General features: G+C 34.1%; 1 protein-coding gene across 7 annotated transcripts in view; it reads left to right on the top strand.

Moving 5' to 3' along the window:
• The window catches only part of EHBP1 (EH domain binding protein 1), a 422,755-nt gene that overhangs the window by 293,013 nt on the left and 103,565 nt on the right, over positions 1-26,177 (top strand). For all 7 annotated transcript variants that reach the window (XM_069069010.1, XM_069069006.1, XM_069069005.1 and 4 more), the window contains 4 exons: positions 4,053-4,231; positions 4,838-4,886; positions 8,199-9,110; positions 12,777-12,920. In XM_069069010.1, the coding sequence (XP_068925111.1) occupies positions 4,053-4,231; positions 4,838-4,886; positions 8,199-9,110; positions 12,777-12,920 (1,284 nt within the window). The remainder of the gene's footprint in view (positions 1-4,052; positions 4,232-4,837; positions 4,887-8,198; positions 9,111-12,776; positions 12,921-26,177) is intronic.

The following is a 26,177-nucleotide window of genomic DNA, read 5'->3' as shown; positions in this document are numbered from 1 at the left end:
TAAAACATCTGGATGACAAATGAATTCCTCATTTTTCATCTATGCTTGCCATTTTTATCTCAAATAAGGCTGAGAAAACAGTGAGAAGTATCATAGTTCAGGGCTGCATTGATGTTTTAAAAATAATTCCTAATTAAGTTTAGAACCTAAAATAAGGGGAAAATCAAATTATCACTAACTCCTATTGAACTGTGTAGTTATGAATCTTATTAACTATGTAAAAGGAAACTCATTTACCTTATCAACTAAGAGTTTTTGAAAGAGCATAGATGGCATGACTCACTATGTCACTGAACCCAGAATTGGTTGATGTTTTGATCCTGGCTCTATGGTTTGGTGAAGTTGATTCCTGATATATAAAGCTGTTTTCTTAACAACCTCACCAACTTGTAAGGAACAGCTAATTATACACTATTTAAATATGATGGAGCACATAAATGATTAACAATAATATCTTCTTTCAGGTAAATTTACACCATTCATAGAAACAAGCTTTTTAATTACAAGGTCCTTAATAAAACTTAAGCAAACTATGGTTAAATTTACTCATATAGCCTGATTATTTGATTGGTGTATTTCTTTAAGTTATACTTTATAGTTTTTGTTGTAAAGGCATTCAAAAAAGTATGTTATGGTATAGGAATTAGCACTCTTTTAATGTTATTTCAATGTGCTAAGTTAAGCCATTGATTCTCACAAACTAAAGGAAGAAGGAAGTCATGACTTGAATGGTAGGGTGTAATGCCATGTGGACTTTCCCAAAGTTAAAAGTAAATAGGCTATAGCTCACTCAGTCTTCAGGAGATGAGGCTGTAGCAACCAGACTTTTCATTAGCAACACCAAAGTCAGCACGTTCAATCCTGAACTATCCATTTTCCTTTAACCTATTCTTCTTGCCTTTTGTCTTAACTGAGATTTTATGATATACTTTAACAATTGTGAAGTGCTTTGTAAGTTGTTTTATTTGAGTCTTACAATAATACTCTGAGGCAGGATGCTACCATTTACCCAGTTTTCTATGTTCAGATTTTAGTGTTTTCTTCAACTTCCTCCCACATTTGACATATCTAATCTTGCTAAATCATATCAGTTCTACCTCTACAATATAACTTGCATTTGTCTGTTTATGTTCACACAGCCATCACCTAATGAAATCCCTAATTGCCACCCCACCTGGAGAGCTGCAATAGCTTCCCATCATGTCTCACCTTTACTGTCTTCCATCTCCAGACCATCCTTCTCACCACTGCCAGACTAGTTTTACTTATGCTATAAAATTGGTCATGTTAATTGTCTCCTCAGAACCTTCATTGACTATTACCTATTAACTCAAGTTCAAACTCTTGTCTGGCACTTAAGGCCTTCCCCAGTCTGGTACCACTCTGCTTTTCTGTCCTTATTTAGTACTGCTCTCCTCCATGTACTCTATACTCCCACCTAACTGAACTACTTAACACCCCTGCTCCTATTTCTCATACATTCAGCATAGTGCCATAGAAAGAACACTGGATGTAGAGTGAGGAAACCTGGGATAAAATCTTAGCTCTGCTTCTTATTACCTGTGTGACCTTCTGCAAGTCATTGAACTTCTATGGACTCAGTTTTCTCAACTTAAAATGGAGAGTTTGACTAGAATGATGTCTGATTTCCACTTCATCTTTAAATCTACTAACTTATGTTATCTACTTTGCTTTTGATGATGTTATTTCCTATACCTAGAATACCCCCTCAGCATACCCGTGTACCTTTCCATCTGTTGAATCCTACCTATCCTTTAGAGTCTTTCTCCTTCAAATCATACCTGCTCTAGGAATTTCTTCTTCAGCCCTGCTTTTTGGGAAAGACCTTTCAACTCACAATCTTATATAGCACTTGATTTGACATTGATTATGAATTTATATATTATTTTTATTAGAGTCATTTGTGTTAAATACTTCAGTTAGACATTAACATGAGATCAAGGACCACATCTTCTTAACTTTATGCCCTTTACATATTTGGGATGTAAAATCAATGCTTATGGAATGGAATTGAATTGTACTTTTCCAGTTTCGGCACTCTGTCAGAGTCTGTGGTGGAGACCAATGACTTGAATTCTAGTACCAATTTTGCCATTAACTGATAGTGTGATATTGGATGGGGCCTTTCTGGGCCTTTATTTTCTTTTCTATAAAATAAACAAATGGAACTGACATGATTTCTAAAATCTCTTCTGCTTCTAGAATTTTATTAGCACATTTGTGAACATGATGACATAGTTGAGATGCGAGATAGCATCGTTTTTTTTTAAACCACACCACTGAACAAACTAATCCATTTCAGTAAAACTGTAGTTGGAATGTTGTTCACTAAGCAGTCTTAATATCTTTGTTCTATTTTTCTAATATATAAAATACCTGTGGAGAGATGAGAAGGAAGAAGTTGTTGGTAAAGCATTTGGAAGTTTATTTAAAAGATGCTTAGTTATGATATATGTGCATTTATTAGTTTGGTCTCATTAAGGCTCATTTTTTTCTGAGGTGAACTAATGATATTGGAAATTCTTTTTCTTCCTATTGTTCAATATTAGTTAAAGTTACTACACAATATTAGAGCCTACTATTCCTTATGAATTGTTTAGTGATGTCTGCCTGCTGTTAATGGAGATATCGTTATAGGAACAGCAAGATTCATGGTTGTTTATGTAACAATTTGTTAGTCTGACAGTCAATAAAAATGAGAAATTACCTCCTTGGTATTTCTTAGTTGTCTTCTCCCACAAGCAGTGAATACATAAATCATAGTTATGTGAATTTGACAACTTTAATTGTTTAGCACTGACATGCTTTTGTCAAGTGGGGGCATCATTGGTCTTTCTTAACTAGGCTTCTTGGCAAGAGTGATTTGCTTCCCAAACCAAGTAATGACATTAGAATAAGTGACTTTGTTGTTGTTTTTTTCACCTTATTTTGGAGAGTCTCTGTTCTGAATCTGAATTTTGCCATAGCCCACAATTATACTGATTTTCTTTTTAATTAAGAACAAGATTTAAATACTGAAAACCTTAGTGGTTTTCTTCAGTCTTGAATGTCTACCCTTAAAATAACTTATCCATGACATTTTAAATTGGAAGAATCCTTTTTTGGGTGTGAAACAGTACATTTTTGTGGCACTCAAGAAAACAAAAATGGCTTAATTTTAAGATTAAAAATGTAGGATAAGCATCTTTATTATATAGTCCAGGTTTATTTTTACTTTGTCAGTATGTTATTAATATAAGTTGATTAATTTGTCAGCAAATATTATAAAGAAAAAGATGTTCTCAATATATACTTAATTAGTTGCTGGTATAAACCCAGTATTCATTTTTTCATATTTGAATATTCACTTTCCACCTAAATGAAATTTGCTTTCTCATAGATAATCTGTAGAAACTGATTGACTGGAAAAAAAATAATTATGTACTGTAGCTAACAACAGTTCATTGTTGCTAATAACTCTAAAATTGTTGCCCTCATTATTGTTTGAATATGATTATAATAGTAACTGTTCATTTAGAATGTATATACGATCAGTATATTAAAATATTTCACTGATTAAACTTTGATCTCTCCACTACAGTAGTATCACAACTGAAACTATATAGTAAACTTTAGTTGACTCTACTTTTGATCTACTCAGAAAAGAATTAATAGGAATATTTTTTTCATGATTGCACATTGGAAATCTTTCTAAGGGTAGGGAAGGAGCAGAGACTATGCAATAGAAATACCTTAAGTGTTTTAAGTACTTTAGCACAGTATTTCTGTCATTAATGTTGTTGGCCTGTTCTCATATGTAAGTTTAGAATTCTGCAGTTCTACATTCTGTAAGGCAAAATGCCGAGAGCCAAAAGTGGAGATAATAACTTGAGATTTGTGTGCCTCTCTTGCAGGTTACAGTCATAAATTGACAGCTCTGAAGGACTGAAACTCACATCAAAGGATGCAGATCATCTAGTTAGGTCAATTATTGTTAATTTTCATCTTCCATTAAATTCTTTTAATGTTTTCTTCTTTACCTTTTCTTCTAGCCAAGCCCTATACCAAGTCCTATTTTGGGGAGAAAGCCAAATGCTAGTCAGTCACTGCTTGTGTGGTGCAAAGAAGTTACAAAAAACTATAGGGGAGTGAAAATCACCAATTTTACTACATCCTGGAGAAATGGTTTATCTTTTTGTGCAATATTACACCACTTTAGACCAGATCTGATGTAAGTAAACACATTTTACTTTTCCAGTTAAATCCTTTACATGTGCTAGTAATAAGAAAATAAAAACATTAAAACCACTATTTGACATGTCCTGAAATGCTTAACTATAAATTACTTTGAGCATTTTGTGTACTTTGAGGAAACAGATTTATGCCAAACCTTGAAATCCCTTTTTTAACCCTCCTAAAAACAATCTTTTCTCTACTTTAAAAATGATATATTTCTTTTTCTTAATCTTATAAAAGAACAGATTTCAAGATGATTATGAAAATTGTCTTACTTTTGAAATGAGATGAGACAAATAATCCCGTAGCTTATACATTGACAACAAGGGATTACCTCATGGTGAATTTGGTTGCAAAGTCTAGTCGCCTGCACTAACTTTTTTTTTTTTAGATGGAAAGCTTGAGGCAATGTGTATTTACTGTTTATTTATTTATTTGGTTTATTTATTTTCTGCATTATTAGTTTTGTTGATTGAATTGCTATGAAATTGCTAGTTACCATAGGATATCATTGTTTGTCAGATGTTTAGATTTCATGTGTTTTAAAACTACCTCATTTATCAAATACTATACATACCTACTGTGCCATTTTCTCCCTCAGTGACTACAAGTCCTTGAATCCTCAAGATATTAAAGAGAACAACAAAAAGGTAAGACCTCATAGGAAAGGAGGGAGAAAAATATATAGCTTCAATTTTGACTTCACTGCAGGTTTTTATTAATTTGGGGAGAGTGAGGCAGTCTTGTAAGGTCATAACTGTAGTTTGCAGAAGCTATTCAGCCTCCCGCAGTTCAAATCGGACATAGTATTGACTCTGGTTTGTCTTGTTCTTTAACATTCACAAGAAGTTCCAAGTTGGCATTAGAGTTATTTTTTGTATGGCCTATATTAAAAGCTGAAAAGAAGGGGGAAAAGAACTGATAGAGCTTTTCATGACTTTTTTTCCTCTTTCAGTCTAATTTATTTTTAATTATTTTTTAGAATTGTACCAAAAATGGCATGTTTATATTTCTTTTTTACTTTACAGGACTACCAAATTGCTTAGGGGTAAATATATTGATGTTAATTCCACAAGTCTTTAAAATTTTAAAGATTAAGAACTTTGATTCCCACTAGAAACATAATTAATGAAAACCAGTGTGGGCCCAAACCAAGTCTTTTAATTCTCTTTTGAATCTGGTAATTTAAAACCCAGGTAATATAAAGAGAATGTTAACACACATTCATTCAGCTAAAATAAGTTTAAGCCCCCCAATTTTTCCCCTATTAGTGTTTCTCTTCCCCACCCCCACCAAGAAAATCTTATGCAGCATTTAAAAATTTCAGTTTTCCTTGAAAATGCTTGATTCCCTCACAGGCTATGTAGACAAATAACTCATTTTCTACACAATTAATAATGGGAAATCATTGTAATATACTTTTTTTTCAGTTGCTATTTTATTTACGTTTCAGAAGCAGCATGCACCAAAGTAAAAAGCTTTCTTTTTTCATACTTTCAGCCAAATTTGGTCTTTGGGTAATATGTACAAGCCTTTTTTTACATTGTTCTCTTGAGTAAATAGCAAGCCTTTTTCTGACTCTTATGGAAAATGCAAAGCTAAATAATTGTAAAAATGTACATATTGTCATTTTATAAGGTGGATTTTTAACTTTCAACTTGAAATTTTGAAAACATTATTGTATGTTTCCTATATATTTTTTGCAAATATATGCCAGCTCTTAAGTCATTGTGACAACCCATTATTTTGTATTTCTTTTTCAAATTTTGAAGACATTAAAGCTGATAATACTTCAGAGTTATATTTGACTACACATATTAGACTGTTGTATTAAAAACATTCTGTCCATTAGATTAGCTTTGACTGAAAAATGCAGTTTTCGGATCAATTTTATTTCGTACTCTTCCACTTCTTGTCAAAAATACTTATCATCAATAAGTAACTATTATTGTTTTCTATTTTTTTTTCTTTCATCATTTTAAGCCCTTGCCTGACAGCTACATTTGAGTAGCTCAGTTGCTTCCTTCAGATTTGTTTTCCTGGCTTCACACAGTTCTGCCTGATAACCCCAAGTGCCCTAGATGAGAGTGAATGCAGGAGAGGGAGCAAGCAATGCCTGTGTATAATTGCATGTGGATGCATAGCACTTTTGACAATGACTCCTCCTAACCAATTAAACTAACATCTAGCAATGAATAAGACAGTTTTCTTTGTGAGAGCTCCTCTTTCCTCTGCACCCAGGCCACTACAAAATAGCAGCAAACGTTAACCTCTGAAAACACACCTTTAAAATAAATGTCTTGACCTTACTTGTTAAAAGTATGATTTGTTTTTAGACAGTTTGCACTACGAATTAGTGTTCATAATTACATTTTAAAATGAGCTGTTACCAGAATTAAAACTTAAGAAGTTTACTCTCAAGGAAGTTAATCATTTTCCCAGATCTGGAAGAAGTAGTGAATAAAAAAGGTATTTACCTGTGACATCTGATCTTGACCAATATGTCAGTATGTTAGATAATTGGGAAATGTTTAGAATACTGCCTGTGGTGCTTTCGCTGATGGCCTGCAGTTGATGGCTGTCAATCATGTTGTCAGGACATTGGAGGAAGAAAAATTCTTTAATTTTCCTAAAACAAGTAAAATAACAAACAAGTCTATACTTGCACTCCAACTGAGCCATACACCTTAACTAAATGTTTTGAGTCATCTATATGTATTATGAAAGATAGTGCTGTGAAAATTGAAGATGTTTTAATATCACAAATTGTTTTCCATTTCATTCTTCCTTTCTCCCCCTAAAAATTTATAAAACTGCAGGAGGAGTATGAGGAAAGGATTAAGTCCAAAGGTAGAAGTGTATTTTAACATGTAAGTGCAAAAGACTATTTTCTTCCTGGTGTTAAATCAATTTCTAACTTATTGTTTTGAAGAAAAATTTTGAGTTGATTTTTAAAACCAGAATATGATGAGAATATTTTTATCACCAAAATTATGACATGTAGAATTAAAATTTCTTTTCTTGTTCTCACTAAAAGTATATCTAAACCCTTTGCCATTCCCTACAGGGCTTCTGGCAACACAATACTGTTTTCAAGGGTTAGTTCAGGATAGTAATAATTATTTGTAAATTGAGAAACAGCTTTGATTCTTCAAAACTAGAAAAACCTGATGCACTGCAGTCATTTAAGGGCTAGCAAAAATAATACAATGCAGCCACACATTCTCAACTTTGTCATAGGACTCAAAACACTTCACTTTTTTTTAGTGCTGATGAAGGAAAATTATATTCTTCTCATTTGTAAAGTTGTAATTAATTGGGTGTTTAAGAAAATGTTTCAAGTTTAAAAAGCATTTATTCCTGCTTTCTATCAGGTGATCGAAGTGTAGTTCTTTTTGGTTATCTGCTTCAGTTTTTTCATCAGCACAAATCACTGCAATTACATGGCCACTAGAAGAGAAGAAGTCGATCAGGCATGATAAAGCCCAAGATAGATTAGTGTGGTGTCTTTATTTCTTAGTTTCTTATCTTAAAAGCCCATCCTTAGATACCTTTTTTTGTTCCAGCTCATTTTTATTGCTTGTTTTCTGTATCATTCTATTTTTTTTATCTATTCAGGATGTCCCCAGTGAAGGTGGGCATATGCTTTTCTCATATTCTTTGCTTTTTTTAATTCTAGTTTTATATCTAGCATTAACATAAATAACATGAAAAGTATTTGAAAATTAAAGGCTACCTAAATAAATTTTATATTCTTATTCCTATGGGAAAAAATAAATTTGATGTTTGGGAAAGATGGGAAAAGATCATTTGCATTTTAAGAATGTTTTTTAACAACAGTGTGTAATTTTAAAAATCAAGTTATAATGTTTCTCATTTTTTAGTTCCAATTGAAATTTTGAATTGCAATATTTGACATTTGAATGAACTCTGTAATATAACTTTGTTTACTTATTTTGAAGGCATACGATGGATTTGCAAGCATAGGAATTTCCCGGTTATTGGAACCTTCCGATATGGTTTTGTTAGCAATTCCTGACAAACTGACTGTTATGACTTATCTTTATCAAATAAGGGCCCATTTCAGTGGTCAAGAATTAAATGTTGTTCAGATAGAAGAGAATAGCAGTAAAAGCACATATAAAGTGGGAAACTATGAAACTGATACAAACAGTTCTATTGATCAGGAAAAGTTCTATGCAGAACTTAATGATTTGAACCGGGACCCTGAATTCCAACAGCCTAGCAGCAGTGCAGTAGACTTCATATCTCAGGATGATTCTGTATTTGTAAATGACAGTGGTGTTGGAGAGTCAGAGAGTGAGCATCAGACCCCTGATGATCATCTAAGTCCAAGCACAGCTTCCCCTTACTGTCGAAGGACTAAAAGTGACACAGAGCCACAAAAACACCAACAAAGTTCGGGAAGGACTTCAGGATATGAGGAGGCTGGAATATATACCCATACAGATTCTACACAAGCACAGATTTTGTTGGGCAAGAAGAAATTGCTAAAAGTTGATACTTTAGAATTGAGTGACTTAACAAATATCAGCAATAAAAAAAAGGATTCTTCTCCACCCTTTGCTTGTGAGGAACTTGAGAGGCAAAGGCATCATTCTCTAGAAGTTACTGGTAGTAATCTAGAAGAAGAAAAATTGGTATCTTCTGACTCCTCAGAGAACAGGAGACTGGAACCTGAGTCTCCTGTAAAAAAATCAAGTTTATCTCCCACTTCTAAACTTGGATACTCCTACAATAGGGATGTAGACCTTGCAAAGAAAAAACGTGCTACTCTGAGACACACAGAATCTGATTCTGATACAGATAAAACAGTTTTAAATCATTCAGAACATTCTGCAAAAACAGCTCAGGTAAGACAATTGACTAAATGTGCATCTTTAGTTACTAGTCAGGTATGGCCCTTGTCTTCACACAGCATATTTGTACTGCATTATTGTAGGCAGGGACTGTTTTTCATTTTTTCTTCATAAACCCACTACCTTCCACATAATAGGTGATTAATAAAGGTTTGTTATTACAAATGGTTATAGGTGGAGTATGTTATGATTTGTCATAATGGGCATTTTTAAAGTGATGAATGTTTATCATGTTCTTTGTTGTCTGCATCTACTAATATGTGAAAATCAGCAATGTAGCCAGAAACTCCTCTTAGGATATATCGTGTTCCCTCCAGTTAAAGTTAGTAATAATATTTTGCAGTGTTATTAGAAGAATCCCTCTAGAGTAAAGGGCTAAGTTGTTGAACCTTTAAATACTACTAGTTAGTTGACTATAGAAAGCAAGAGTATTTTGTATCTTATGAATGTGTAAGAATAGCCTGAGAATATTTTTATTTTCCCTCTAATAAAAATACTTCTTGAACATGTTTTTCTTTTCTTTCTTTTTTTATTACCAACCAAAACTCTTAATTTTTCTCTTTAAGGCATTTTTCTTTTCTTTTTCATTTGTTTTTCTCAGGTATTTCATGCCCCTATGTTTTATTCATAAAATAAATCATAGGATTTTTCAGAGCTTGCCTTGTCTAATGTATAGACAGTCTTGACCTGATTGCTGATCATTTGGCAATCACTGACCAGTCCAGCAACAGCTTTCAGTGTATTTGACTTTGAACCAAACCATTTCCTGACAAATCAACAACCACAGAAGCATAATACAGTTTTGGAAGCTGAGAGTGCCAACATAGTGCCTCACGCAAAGTAGTAACTCAGACATATTTGTTCATTGATTTATTGTAAAATCATTAGTGAATATGTTTAAGTATTGTTCAAGTAATAGTCATACAATCCGTTGTTTTGTTGATGCCTTTTGTTATTACACCACAGTCATTTCCCAATATATACCCCACCACCACCATTGAACCCTCTCTTTAAACAAATGAAGACTGTTAAGTAAAAACAGACACAATGACCACATCTAGCAACATATACAACATTCTACACCCATAGTCACCCATCTTTTTATACCTCTCTAAAAAGGGAGCTATGTTTTATCCTGTGTCTTCCACAACCAAGATTGCCCATTACATTTAATCTGAATTTCAATACCTACTTTTTTTAACTTACATTATTATAATCGTTTTATACTATATCTTGGTCTACTTTCTTCATGCTGCATCACTTCTTAATGTTTCTCAGAATTGCTCATGTCCATTTCTTGTGGCACAGCAATATTCTGTTACATTCATGTACTGCAATTTTGTTCAGTCATTCTCCCAATGAAGTGCTACTAGGAATATTTTACCATATATAGGACCTTTCCTTATATATCCAGTAATGGGTCAAATGATATGAAGTACTTAGTGATATTCTTATTTAAATCTAAATTGTTTTGCTAAATAATTGGAAAGATTCCTAGCTCCAACACTTGTCAGTGTTGGTCTCTTCCCACAACTTTATCTAATGTTGACTATGAAAATAGAGTCTTAAGGCAAACTTCAGCATTATAATCATCTAGAGTGCTTGGTGACAGTATTTGAACAAAGCAATGGACTAGAAGTAAGCAAACTTGAATTTTTCTGGATTTGCCACTGTAGGACCTTTGGCAAGTATCTTGACTTAAGCATCACTTTCCCCATCTATAAACAAAAGACCTTTTTCAACCCTATTCAGTCTGGTGATTAAGGCAACCTGAGTTTTTATCTCATTTAGCTCAGGATGTGTTAATGTACAATGTAAATTTCTAGTTATTTCAGTCTTTGGAATGATAAGGAGGATCCATTATCTTGAAAGTTATAATATGACTACCTAATAAATATCATGGGTTTTTTTATTATCTACAGTCTAAGGATCTCAAATAATTCAGGTTTACCCTACTTTGTACAACCAAATTTGTCACTGTGAATATACAAACACTATTTGGGGGGGGGAGGGAATCATTTACTATAGAATCACAAAAGCAATGAGGCCCAAATTAAGGCCCAGAGAACCTAAATGACTTGTCTAAGGTTACCTTTGGTGGACCCTAGGAAGAATCTGAGCCAACTTCAACATTTCACAAGTAAGGAGTTTAGGACATAGATCATGACATGCTCAAGGTCACACAGTTAATGTCAGATGTGGGGTTAGGACTTAGTTTTTTTTTTTCTTAAATTCCTTCCATTATTCTACAGTGTATTTTGATCTGCTTATTTTTAAAAATTGGTTAAATGGTTAAAAAAAATCCACAACAAATCAACTATTATAGTTGATTTAAATTTAAATTACACATATAGATATAACTAAGTATCATTATTGCTAACTTTGCTATTCTATGGTACTTGTACCAAAAACTTTCACTACCCAGTGAAAGAAAAGATATGTGTAGTGGATATGAGACCAGCCATAACCACAAACTGTCATGTAGCAGTTGGTTATGTTAGGAAGTAAAAAAAGAAATTTACAGAAGAAATAAAAACCTACCTATTTAAATTGGCATGTATACTATTATTCAGAACAGGGATTTATAACGTGTGGTCTATAAATTTTTAAAAATATTTTATAACTATTATAACTAACTAAATAAAAAAGAATGTTTAAAAAAGTAAATGGGGAAAAAGAAAATATTAAATAAAATTTTTAAAAAATGTCAAGGTAATATATTTTATTCCTTTGCAATCTTGTATATTTCATTTTTTGCATTTAAAAATATTATTCTGGGAAGGTTTTCATAAACTTCCCTAAACTGCCAGAGGGATACATGAGATAAAAAAAGGTTAAGAATTCCTGATTTAGAACTACTGTTGAGTAACATTTCTTTTTGACCATTTGTTCCCAAAGTTCCTCAAAATATATAGTACAGAATAAACATTTAATATTCTTCAGTAGCTCAACCCAGAAAAAAGTTATAAGAATTATAGAGTTTCTTTCATTTTAGGGAAGATAAAGGGTAGGGAAAGCCAGACTTCCAAAATATTATTGCTTTTCATTGACTCCGTGTGGTATAAACTATTAAGTATGAAGAATTTAAGCAAATTTTACCAGAATAAATACAGTTAAAATGTTTCAATCCTTTTAAAATTCCAAGTGATATTTATTTTTACTGTACTAAATACGAAATTGTTGCTAAGTAAAGGAGGTCTTCGGTCAACATTCATAGATATTTACTGAAAAATATATGTTCTACATAAAGTACAAATGTAGAAGAGATAGTGATCATTCTATAACACTCAAGGGCCTAAAAATTGGATTTAAATGTATTTCATTGTTAGGACATGCTACTTTTAGAAAACATGAAGAATAGGAGAAACAGTAGACTTATAGACACTATACAATCTTTTGAGAATATTTCCATAAAGTTTAGTTATGACTAAACTATGGCTAAGCAAGATTTAAGTGCTAAAAATAATTTCACTTATGTTAAAATGTGCTTATAAATGCCATAGTATAGATTGAATATGCTCTTACATCACACAATCTCATGAAGTTGTCTTAATTCTGTCCTTTTTTTATTTAAGTAGATTATCTGGATGTTAATTAGTATGCATGTATAGATCATATATATTTGTCTTTGCCACTAATTCAGCCTCTTTTACTTTTAAGCAGCGAATATTATCAAGACAGGAAGAACTTAAGGAAAGAGCAAGAGTTCTGTTGGAACAAGCGAGAAGAGATGCAGCTTTAAAGGCTGGGAATAAGCAGATAACCAGTGCATCCACCCCAGTGCGCAATAAGCAGCTGAGTGATGTAAGGGTCATGGGCTGGAATCTTTTCAATTAATTGTTGTTTAATTGTGCCTCTTCCCCTCAAGCTAATTGTCTTCTTACAGCACATCATATGGTTATAGGATCATAGTAGGCCCTCAATGAGAACTTCATAGATGATTGTAAGTTTTATACCTGTTTTTCCCACATAATGGCATTAACTAGGAGGAAGAAAATGTATCTCTGGAGTATGAATTTCATACTATTTTTATGTTTAAATAATCTATTCTCTTGATGACCATCCTTTCTGGAGAATGAAGGTAGTTTGTATGTTGGTTTTTCCTAATCCCAGCTGCCTGTTTACCAAATTATAGTACTGCAACTAATAATAATGATTACTCACACTTACACATTGCTTCAAGGTTTACAAGGCATTTTTCTTCACACTAGCTCTGTGAAATAGATTTCATTAATTCCACTAATCTGGAATTTCATCAGTCACCCCAACAGTTGCAGTTTCTTCATGCTTCTTATTTTGTACTAATCAGTAAGATCTGTGTTCAGATTCAGCCTTAGACACTTATACTACCTGTATGACGCTGAGCAAATTAATTAACTTCTTTCAGCCTCAATTTCTTCATCTGTAAAATAGAGATAATAATACTAACTTTCTCATAGGTTACTGTGAGGATCAGATGAGATAATATGTAAAGCACTTTGCAGGCCTTAAAGTGCTATAAAAATGCTATCATCATTGTCACCATTCTCATATTACTATTAATCTTACTACAACTCTTCTCCATGCCTTCCATAAATCCTCCACAAGAGGTTCTCTTGACATTGCATAGGAAATAGTGGCATTCATAAAGACTATAATAGTCATACCTTGTTTGTAATACATGACCAGCCCATCTCCTTTTTCTGTTATACCATTCTTTGATATTTTACACAATTTTTATGGATGAGGAAACAGAGGCTCAAGGTGGTTAAATGACGTACCTAAACATTAAGTATTAAAATCCAGAGTGTAGACATAGGTCTTCTTAAGACTCTTCTCTTCACAAGACCATTCATTCTTATGAATTTCATGGATGTAAAATAGGGACTCAAAAGACTAGGTAAAAATCTGTTTCACTTTAGTCTCTAAGCCCAAATAAAATATGACATACTCTAAGCCATTCTTTAAACTTCTAAGATTTAGGGATGGGCAAGGGGGTGTTCCCTTCTTAGGAAGCATTTGTTTTAGGCTCAAGTGTAGTTTTCATTTTGAGAAGTTTTCTTTTTCTCAAAAAAATTTTTTTAATTTGTGACTATTACTAAAAATTTCATCTTTAGTTAAGAATGAAAGACATTTTGTCAATACTTTTTGTACTTTGACCTCTAGTGAACTTATCACATAATATTTTATATTATAGCTTTATGTGTTTGTGTCTCATTCCCTCCCACTAGACTATAAGTTCCATAATGAAAAATTAATAATTAGACTCCCTTTAAGACCCCCTGGTGCTGGGGGATTAAAAAGTTCTGAGGGATTACATGTATCCTTTTCTCATATAAGAATATAAACAATTTACCCTTGTTTAATCTCCTATAATTTCTTGTGTTTACTTTTTTATGCTTCTCTTGAGTCTTGTATTTGAATGTCAGATTTTCTATTCAGCTCTGATCTTTTCATCAGAAATACTTAAGTCTTCTACCTCATCAGAGTTCCATTTTTCCCCCTATATGCATTATATTCGGTTTTTCTAGGTAAGTCATTCTTGACTGTAAGCCTATTTCCTTTGCCTTCTGGAATATTATAGTCAAGGCCCCTGCTCCTTTATAATGGTGACTTCTAAATCATATGTGATCCTGACTGTAGCAGGATCCTCAGTACTTTAATATTTCTTTCTCACTGCTTGCAGCATTTTTTCTTTGACTTGGAAATTCTGGACTCTGTTAGTGACATTCCTGAGTTTTCATTTTGGGGTTTTTTTCTGGAGGTGACCTTTCTATTCCCATTTTGCCTTCATGTTCTAAGTGATCTGTGCAAGTTTATTTTCAGATTTCTTGAACTAACATGTATAGAGTCTTTTTTTTAGTCATAGTATTCACATAGTCCAGTGATTCATAAATTTTTCTCCTCAATTTGTTTTCCAGATCAGTTGTTTTTACAGTGAGATACCTTACACTTCTCCTTTTCACTGTTTTGATTTTGTTTAATTTTTTTTTGATGCATCATGGAATCATTAGCTTCTTTTTTGATCCATTCTCATTTTCAGAGGGTTTTTTGCTTAAGTAAGATTTTGTACCTCTGGTGTCAAACTTCTAAAATTCCCTTTCCAATTCTTTCTTCCACATCTCTCATTTCTTATATAATTTTTCCCACAAATACTGTCATTTCATTTATAAACTTTTTTTTACCTTTTTCTTAATTCTTCATCTTTTCCAGAAATTCTAGTCAAGTTTAGGTCCAAGCTGAGTTTTTTTCTGTGAGGTTTTGCTTGTAGATATTTTAAAGTCATTCTCTTCTTCTGAGAACTGTGTCTGGAACTTCCCCACTTCCATAATAGCTCCTTGTGATCCATTTTTTGAGTGTACGTACCTTTTCTTCCAGTCTACTTTCTTCAGGCTTGACTTTAGGCTTGAAGTTGGAGATGAACTCTGTAGCACTTCTGGAGAGAAGGTCTGAGCTGTTCCTGATGCTGTTTTCTTGGGCTATTGAGCATTGTTATCCCAGTATCTTAGGAACAGACTGGCAACCTGCAAGTTTTCAGTACTCCTAAATTGGTCTGATCCAAAGCAAAGTCCTGTTCCTGCCCTGGGTTTGTATCTGAAAAAGGTGGTGGATTCAGCACCTATCAACCATCCAGAAAGTGCTTTTGCTCTGTTGTGGCAGAATTGGAGGCTCCAAACTGCTGCTGTTTTCTTCTGAGCTGAACTTTTTCCTTTCTCAGTACACTTTTGAGGGCTCTCTTACCCTAGAATGCTACCCAGCTGTGCACTTATATCTCTGACCCTGAAATAGGTAATGGTTGAAAAAGCTGCCATTAGATACCTGTCTCCATCACAGTGGCCTGATATGGGTCTGGTGGAACCCCAGTATATGTCTTCAACCTCCTCTTGCCTTGGTGCACAGCACACTGGTGCATAGGATATGCTCTTGGATTGACCCTTCTCTCCAGTGTTTGTGTGTCTTCTTGTGCTAAGCTAGACTGGTAAAATGACCCACTGTGACTTTTTCTGAATTTCCTCATCAGGATTCAGTCTGGCACATTTTTTAGATCTGTTCAGAGGACATTTATGGAGGGGAGCTCAGTTTCATAGTTCTTAACACTTTGCCAACTTGACTGTGCCCTTCTCAGTGACCTGTTCTTAATCTTCATTCTTCTTGACTTCTCTGCAGTTTTTGACACTGTAAATCACTTTTCCTTGATATAGGATTCTGTCCTAGACTCTCTTCTTTTCTCCCTTTATACTACTTCACTTGGCAATCTCGTCAGATTCCTTGGATTTAATTATCACATTTATTCTGATGTCTCTCACATCTACTTTTCTAGACTCATATCTCCAACTGCCTTTCAGACAACTCAAAATGGATGTCCAACAGATATCTTAAACTCAAGTTTAGAGCTCAACAAAGTATTTTTTCACCTATACTTTCCTTTCTTCCCAACTTTTCTATGATTATGAAATTTTTTTCAATCATTTTTTTCAATCATTTTCCCAATCCCTCAGACTCTCAAACTAGGTATTATCCTCAACTCCTCAATATTTCTTATCCTCCATTTCCAGGCTGTTGCCAAGTTCCGCCAATTTCAGCTTTGCAATATTTCCCAGATACATTCCCTTCTTTCCTCTGACAGTGGTGCAGGCCTTCATCTCTTCACACTTGGACTATTGAAGTAGCCTGGCAGTAGGTATGCTTCCCTCAGTTCTCTCCCTACTCCAGTCCATTCCCCATTTAGGCTCCAAAGTGAATTTCCTAAAGTTTAGGTCCAACCATGTCATCCCTACCCACCCTCAGTAAACTCCAATGGCTCCCTATGGTCTCCAGGATCAAATACTAAATTTTTATTTGGTGTTGAAGGCCCTTCACCTCTCTTCCAGTCCTTTTACATCTTACAATCCCCCAAATACTCTGATTCAACAACACTGGCCTCCTTAATGTTCCCCCAGAATTTCTCTGGCTACCCCCCACCCCTGGAACACTTTGTCTTCTCTGCCTCTTGGCTTCCCTGGCTTCCTTTAAGTCCCAGCTAAAATCCCGTACAGGATGCTTTTCTTCTTAATTCTGGTGCCTTCCCTATGTTAATTATCTCCAGTTTATTCTTTGTATATTAGTTTACACTTATTTATTTGTTTCTTGTCTCCCCCGTGAGATTATGATATCCTTGAGAGCAGAGACCTTCTTTTGCCTTTCTTTGCATTCTTCAGCACTTAGCAGAGTGCTTGACACATAGGAACAGCTAAGTGGCACAGTTCTGAATTTAGAGTCAGGAATGTTCATTTTCATGAGTTCAAATCTGGCCTCAGACACCTACTAGCTGTGTAATACTGGGCAAGTCACTTCAACCTGCTTACCTCAGTTTCCTCATCTGTAAAATGAACTGGAGAAGGAAATGGCAAAACATCCCAGTATCTGTGTCAAGAAAATCCTAAATGGGCTCATAAAGAGTTGAACACAAATGAAACAACTGAATAACAAAGGCACTTAAAGGCTTATTGGCAGACCAGTGAGCAAAACTAGGGACAAAAGGTGGAATTGCAGCAAAAAATATTCTGATTTGGTGGGAAAAAGGAGTTAATGACAATTAAAGCTATCTGAAAGTAGAGTAGAACATACCAATTGGGTTACCCCTCACTTGAAAACTTCAAACTAATGTTAGGTAACGCCTTGTTGGCAATGTCATAGAGATTTTTGGTTAGCAGTAGATTATGCTAGATGATCTTTGAGATCTTGTCCAGCTCTGAGGGTCTGCAGATTCAAAAAAAATTGGTTATGAAGAGATTTCAGTTAGACTTTGTGTCTGTGTATACATTTCCATAGCTATTAAAATATACATACATACATACATACTATGGAAATGTACTATCATGGTTCTCTCCTGAATTTATTTTTCAAAGATTTCTAGTGACTTCCTAATTGCCCAATCCTGTGGCCTTTTTCTCAGCTCATCTCAGTTTGCGTTCACCTTAATATTACTGTAGCATTTAATACTATGGATTGCTCCTTGTTCATGATACCTTCTTATCCCTTAACTTACATGATAACATATTCTACTCATTCTTCCATCTCTTTAATCATTCCTTCTCTACTTCATTATCTGCGTTATTCTTTTTATCCCTTCATTTAAGTGTTCCCCAAAGCTCTGTTCTTGGGCCTACTTTCTTCTCTATGTAACCTCCCCAATTTCTATGTCCTCAGCTACCATTTTGATACAATTTACAAATCTGGACTTCCAACCCAGACCTCTGTTAGAAGCTCTAGACCTGTAGATCAGTTACTTACCAAGCACTTGCACTGGATATCCTAAATAGTATCTTAACCTTACCATATTTTAACTCTACCTATTTTTCACCAGCTACATCATGTTACTTTTTCCTGACTTTCAAGGACTTGGGATTTAATCCAGTCACAAAGACATAAACATCTTGTTGATTTATGAGATACTTCTTAGATTGTTAAATAAATCAATTTTTTTTAGCATAGAGCCAGGTGTAGAAGTTGAAATCACTGCCACAGATGCTTAAATATCTCTTTTAATTACATTATCAGTTACTAACTTTCATTGCTTTCTTCCAAAGCAAAAATAAATGCCAACATAAAAAAACTTTTAAAATGTATTCTGTTTTACAATAGATAATAAGTGTATTATTTGATCATACAAAGATAAGAAGTAAAATGCCAGAAAGCAGAAACTCTTACTTTCAACCATAACCAATTTATGTTTCATTAAAATTGATAACAAGCACTGCTCTGTTTAGTTTATACCATTTTCTAAAATTTAATCAATTTTCTTCTTTTCATTCTATGTACACTGTATTACATTCTCATGTTCTTAACCTCAAAGATATCTTGGATTCCTTGCTATACTTTCTGCATATCCATGTGATCACCAAATCTTATCAGTCCTCCCCCCTCCCCCCTCAATATTATTCCCATCTCTAATCCCTCTTTACAATTCTCACTGGTACAACCTCATACCTTTATAACTACAAAGATCAATCAGTCAAAAACATTTAAGTATCTATTATGTTCAGGGCATTGTTCTAGGTTCTAGAAATACCAAAATAAATATCAAAATCCCCTACCTTCATGAATCTTACATTCTATCAGAGAAAACACACTAAGTCAGGGAGGGAAGGCACTAGAAATTGTGGGGAAGGAAGGAGAGAGTATGTATATTAAACTTTGAAGGAAATTTGGGATTTCAGGATGTGGAGGTGAGGAGAGAATGCATTCTAGGTGTGGGTAACACCCTATGCAAAGGGATGGAGAAGAAGGTAGGTGAGATATTGTGTATAAGGTACAGGAAGTAGTGCCAGTTTGGTTAGACTATACAATGTGTAAAAAAGAGTAATGTATAACATCTTGAAAGGTAGTTGGCCTCAGATTGTGATGAACTTCAAATACCAAACAGTGTATTTTTGTTTGATCCTAAAGGGAATTAGGGAGCTTTTTGAGCAGACTAGTGACATGGTCAGACTTAGGCTTTAGTAATATCACTGACAGCCAGGTTGTGAAGATATAAAGTCTTTTTTTAATGGGTTCAGAAAAGTAGCCACCCCAAGAATACCATGGGACAGATATGTTTATACAGCAGTTTATCTGAAAAAGATTTTGGAATTTTAGGTTAATGCAGGTTCCATATGATTCAGCGAATGATGTGACAGGCAAAATACTGATGCAGCCATAAAGAGAGGCATAGCTTCCAGAGGTAAGGAGGTGACAGTCCTGTTCTAACATGCCCTGACCAGACTGCATCTAGAGGATTGTGTTCAGTTCTGGGCTCCACAATTGAGGAAGAATTTCCAGATGAGGGAAGCAAAAAGGACTTCTGTTCATGCCCTCTGAAAATCAGTTGAAAAAATACAGGAATTAGGCCTGCTTAGCCTTGAGAAGACTCAGGAAGACCATATATTTGTCTTCAATCATTTGAAGTGCTATCATGTGGAAGGGAGAATAGACTTGTTCTATTTGACTCCATAATGAAGAACCAGGAGCAAAAGAAAGTTGCTGCACAACTGTACATTCTGGCTTCCTGGCAAGAAAATCTCTCTAACAATAAGAGCTGTGCCTAAGTGTAATATTCTGACTAAGAAGAAGACAGTTCCCCTGTATTGATGGCATCTTCTAGCAGATTTTAGGTAACCTGTTAACTATATATTAGAGATTCTTTTTGGAGTATACATTGAACTATTGGCTATTAATTTCCTTTCCTCCTCTAAAATTCTGTGATTCTTTGAGATACCTGACTCCCAACTTCCCCAGAGACCATGGTAGAGGGAGCAAAGCCCTGGGAATTACTTTATTCTCTATATTTCGAACCATAGGGATCCTAACAATTCTTCCAACTAATAACCCTAGAGACCATTGGAGCTACTTCTTCAAAGGATCCTTCTCTCATCTCCATTCTTACCATCTCTTCACTGTCTTTGCACAAACAGAGCTCTTTCTCCCCAGCCCATGACCAAAGTCTAATCTGCCTTCTCCCTTATAAGAGCATAAGCACTATTGAGGCATAAAAACTAAAAAAAACCACAAAACTAAAGAACAATTTAATAACTGGCTTCAAATATATGATCTAGACTTCTAGGTCATGTGACCAGCATACTTTCTTCTGCCTAATCCTACAAGTAATAAAGCCAAAAAGCCCAAAGCAAGAATTACTTGCTAGATGAAGATCATTATATTTGATTCTGTAGGACAAACTGCAGCCCATATTGGGATCCTCTCCTGTTGAAGATATTTTGCCAACACATCTTAAGCCTTATTTGCCTCCTTATTTTTTCCCCACAACAAGCAGTAGAAGCTGATTCTGGTAAGCCATATAGTGGGAATGTGTGATGCCTTCTGTCTAGAGTGGCCCCTAAGTTACAGACTGCAAATACTGCAGACACTGCCTGGAGCACCCTCCATTCCCTCCTTCAACTATTAATAAAGAGGCAGTGATTAGTTCTGTCCAACCAGAGAAGGAAACAGAAAGATATAAGTGAGGAACTGAAGCAGGAAGCTAGCACGAATGGCTGTGCTGAGCTTGAAAAGAGAGGGACAAAATTCCAGCTAGGATCAGTCTTGACCCCATAAGATAAGAAAAGACACTTTTTCCCACTTTGTAGAGTTGGGGGACCACGAGTGTGGATTTCTGCATGTGACATCAGACTTTTTCGACATGTTTGTTAGCCATGTTGACATTTTTTTCTTACTTGAAAGCAATTCTTTATTATAAGGGATGGTGTCCTGGGAGTGCTTAGGGAAGGATACAGTAGGAAATGTAGGTGATATAAAATAATGACATCAATAGATTTTTTTTTTAAAGAAACATTTTTTAATGAAGGAAATAATGATTTTGTTTTTACTATCCACTGAGAATCAAACAAGAGAAAGTGAACTTCACCATGAGTAGAGGCCATTCACCCTGAACTTCCTCTTCTCTCAGAACTCCTTGATATCATCTACTCTTTCTTGCCTTTACTTTAGACTCTGATGAAGAGATAACACTTCTCACAAAGGCCAACCCCACTACTTGTACCCTGTTCCCATCCTATCTCTGCTCAAAAGAGAATTTAACATTGTCTGTCTTTATCTTATTTCTTCTCTGCATCATTTGATCCTATCATCCCTTCAAGCTATCCCTCTTCCCCTTCATAGCAAAATTCCTAGAAAAAAAATGGCCATGTATATTGTCCCCACTCCCTCTCTTCTCCCCCACTCCCTTATTTCTCATTCTTTTTTTCTTCTGAGTCTAGCCCTTCATTCAATGTAAATTGCTTTTTCCAAAACTGCCAATGATCTCTTAGTTGTAATATCTAATTGTCTTTTGTCAGCCCTCTTTCTTCTTATAGCCAAGGACAACACTCTCTCCTCCTGGATACTCACTTCTCCTTGGGTTTTTATGACATTGCTCTTTTGCTCTACTACCTTATTATTGTTTCACCTAATAAATGGAGTCATGAAAATTCAGACATGACTGAAACAAATGAATAGTAACAAAATATATCTTGGATATCAGACCTTTACCAGAGATATCTGATACACAATTTTCTCCAATCAGCTATTTTTCTTTTTGCATTAATTTTTTTGGACATTTAGTTACTTTTCTTTTTGCTATGTAACCTTAACCATAGAAAGTAGAAATCCCTTTGTATTTAAAATTTTTCATTGAGAATAAAGATGATACATATAATAATATGAACATTTTAGATGATGATTTTTTTTCCACTTGAGTGAGTTAAATTTATTAAATATATCCTGCCAGAAAAAAACAATTGGGGAAGAAACAATAAATTGGGGATAATACTTAGCTCTCTTAAAAACCTCATATAAATATCACAAAAAATAGTTGGAAGAATATGTGTAAAGCACTTTGAACCTCTCACTATGTAAGTTTAATTATCACTAATACAGTTATTATTTATCATTAATAACAATACATATTTTATAAATGTACAGTTTTCCAGGAGAGGCAGAACAAACTATCTAACTAGTCTAACCATTTAAGGATCAGTAATTTTATAAATATACATTCACTTTACATTTATGAATTGTTTAGTATGAAAAATAATGCTTTCAAGATAGCCAATAGTCACACATTTGGAAACTTACTAAGAATAAACAATTAATACTATAAACTTTCAAAGCTGATAATACTACAGTCTTGAAGTTTCTATTATATTGATAGTTCTCTTCAGTCATAACTGATACCTTTTAATCCTTTCAGTGGTCAAGTTTAGATAATGATTATCTTGATTTGAAAAAGTATAATGAAAAAGTTACTATCCAGAGGAATAACTAAAATGATATGTTACAATTTGGAATGAGATTGAATATTCTTCAAGACATTTAAGATGTGGCTGTACCTGCTACTTAAATTATACAAATAGCAGAGTTTACCCTTATTAGCTCGTAAGTTAACAGCATTAATGAACAAAATGTTTCCATGAATGTCTGCAATGAATTTTAGGCATCTTTGAAAACTCTAAGGGAAAAATGGACTTTAAATAAATGTGAAGAAAGGATATAGTTATGTTGACATGGGTTATGGTCATTCACTGACTAACTGCAGAGAAATGAGATTTTTGATAGCCTTAGTGTAAAAAGTTTAGTACCGGTGGTCAAGAAGGTAGTATAATTTCTGTTGGCCCTTAGAAATGCTCCACAACAGAATCTGCATTATTTCTCTTAAGAAAACAAAGTCTTGCTTAAAGACTTAAGAAAACTTGTTAAAATCTTTTAACTATTTTGTTATTATAATAGAGGAGTAGTACTTTGTAGACCACAACCTTGCCCTTTTAATGTTAATTAGAAAATATTGATTCAAAAAAATACTAGCCTGCCATGCTGATAATTGTGTCAGATTTAGATAAGATTATTAGATGTTCTAGAGATTATGAAATAACCAGTTACTTTATAATTGGTAAAAAGATTGAACATTATTGTGGTAATCCCTGATTCTGAGTAATTTATTCAGTAGCTTTCATTTATACGTGTTTTAAGTATCATCATAAGGATAAATAGAATTTTAAATAACTAGAGTTGGCTATTCTATATTTATATTTCAAGAATATCAGGTTGTATTACTGGTTCTTCACATATAAAAGGGTTATCATAACATCTATCAATACTTTTTTGTTTTAAAAAAAGTTGAAGCTAGTATTTATCTAAAAAAATAAAATTTTAAATTTATCATATCTTTTTCATTTGTATGAAACTACAAGTTGTTAATTTCACATAAAATATAAGAAAAGGAAACTCAATGTTCAGTCAGTGGTTCTAAAACCTTTTAATAGCTTATAGAATAAGAAATTTATCTTTTTTTGGTTGGGGAGGATGCTAACATTTTCTCTGTGTATTCAAAATTCCCAGGACACTGAGATAAAAATATATTCCTTATTCCATAGCCTACTCCAACACAATAGTAAGAAGATTTAATGTACATAATCCGTTTCAGACCAGTAAGACATTTAAAATGTATAGCTAATCTTTTTTTATAGCTGTATTTTGTGGAGTAGGAATGTCTTATGCTTGCATTTCAGTTATAAATACTTCAGCACAAGTCAATGACTTTTATTCATTTTCTTTTGAATAGTAGTTTATTATGTCTAAATTTGAGTAGCTTAGAAATATAATTCCCTAAAAATGACTACCAGACTTTTTAGAATATGTATGTCATAGACTTATTGATACATATTCAAGTGAAATAAAAACAAAACTATACTTTAAGAAGTCAGAATTTTTTTTCTATTACATGGCCACAAACTCTCAGCCTAAAAAGTTTTAATTTACATGGCCTTGCCTTGAATGGAAGAGTTAGGCCTACATGCCTTAACATCAAGAATATGCCTTTTCATGCTGCTATCATTAGCCATGAGCATTTGCTGTGTGTCTGTTCAGTGCCGTGTTGTTCATCCTTAGCCGATATCACTGTTACTAAGAGAGCTGTATTTTTCATTGCCTCTTCTGATATTGCTCAGCATGTACCAGGGTAGAGTTAAAAATCTTTATTCATTTCATCTTTAAATGTTTCTTTTGTTCTCCTTATCATGTTCTGGCTTTCCCAAGGATATATGCCTTGAACCAAAAGTCACATGTGCATTACTAATTGTGTGCTGTTGTATTTACAGTTCCTAGTGGTGGCACTGTGAAGCAACTAATTCTTTTGCTTCACTTGATGTAAAATAATCTGAGTGTCTTTGATAGTAGTGAAACAGTATTAATTGTTTTGTACATTTCTTGGTCACTCTTCTTAGGTGGTCTTCATAATCTATTAGAACTTTCAGCCAGATTTTTGTAATGTCATGCCTCCAGCAGTGATTAAATTGGTAATTAATGAACAGTCTTTGGCAATGTAAACCACATCCCGTTAATTTTCCCTTTTGAGTTTTTAGAAGTTGTCTTCTGTGTCAGAAAGCATTGCGCCACCTTGCTACGGCCCCTTGGCATGAAACCACAACGGCTTGATTTTTTCAGCCATTAGTAGATCAGAGCAGTAATTTCACAGTATTTTGGTCAAGGTAATTATAATACTAAGTACTGGGTAGAGTTGGGAATTCACGAAAGAAGTCCAGAAATACCAGGTGAGCTTCCTTGTGTTCACTGGGACGTTATGATTAGTTTAATTGGACTTTCTTTGATTTTAGCCGAAGAAATTCCTTGTGCCACAGCAGTGCAGTGACTTTCCACTTTAGTGTTTGTGACCTGCTTTGACAGGAGCTGGTACTAGAGTGAACCCTTTGATAGTGCTCCCTCCCCAAAAGAGGGCTAAAATGAGTTTAAATAATTAACTATAAAAGAAAGGATTATGATTTCTTCATTTTTAATATGTATTCTTTTTTTCTCTTTTGAAATCTTAAAATACCTTTTTCCATTCACTTGAAAATTTTCTTAACTTCAAAATAGAATTGTCTTTTCTACTTATGAGATGAGTTGATGAAAAACATCCAATTTTTGCAGGAGAACGTTGTGACTCCATCAGTGAGAGAAAGTAGCTAAAATGAGGAGTCCTCCATTTGTCACTAAGTAGTAAGTAAAGAGATTTCTGAATTTCACCTCAGACTGATATTTGTAGTGAACTTCATCGATACATTTTTTATAATCAAATGTAGTGACTTTGCCTGTTGATGCCTTAAAGGAAAGGACCCCTCTTCTGGAGGCCCTTAATGAAACCAAATAGTTTACATGGAGTTTGGACCTAACCATCAGGGTGTTTCATGCAGTCTTGTCAGTTGATGTTCATGAATTGACTTGAACAGAGATCAAAGTGTTTCTCAAAATGGAGAATCTGTGAGAGAGACAGCTCCTTCAATTGCACCACAAGAGCTAATCAAGCCATCAGTTCTTTATGCACTCTACGTGCCTTTAGAATTTAATACCAAATGATTTGTCAGTACAAATTGAAATTCTGATTTTATGCTTTTCTTCTTCCTGGCATTCTTTCATAGACAGCCCCCCTCATCTCCGCCCCCAGACTGGGGAAAATACAGTTTCTCTTTACAACTTGATTTGATAAGAACCTTAGAATGTAAGTTAAAACCTAACATTACTGCTCAAATATATAAAAACAGGCTAAGGAAATGCCATAGTTTTAAAAATCAGCAA

The sequence above is a fragment of the Petaurus breviceps genome, unplaced genomic scaffold (assembly GCF_028583685.1).
Source record: "Petaurus breviceps papuanus isolate PSGF00001 unplaced genomic scaffold, PetGlider_PUasm1.0 90775, whole genome shotgun sequence".
Taxonomy (NCBI): domain Eukaryota; kingdom Metazoa; phylum Chordata; class Mammalia; order Diprotodontia; family Petauridae; genus Petaurus; species Petaurus breviceps.
This window is presented reverse-complemented; position numbering and strand designations above follow the sequence as displayed.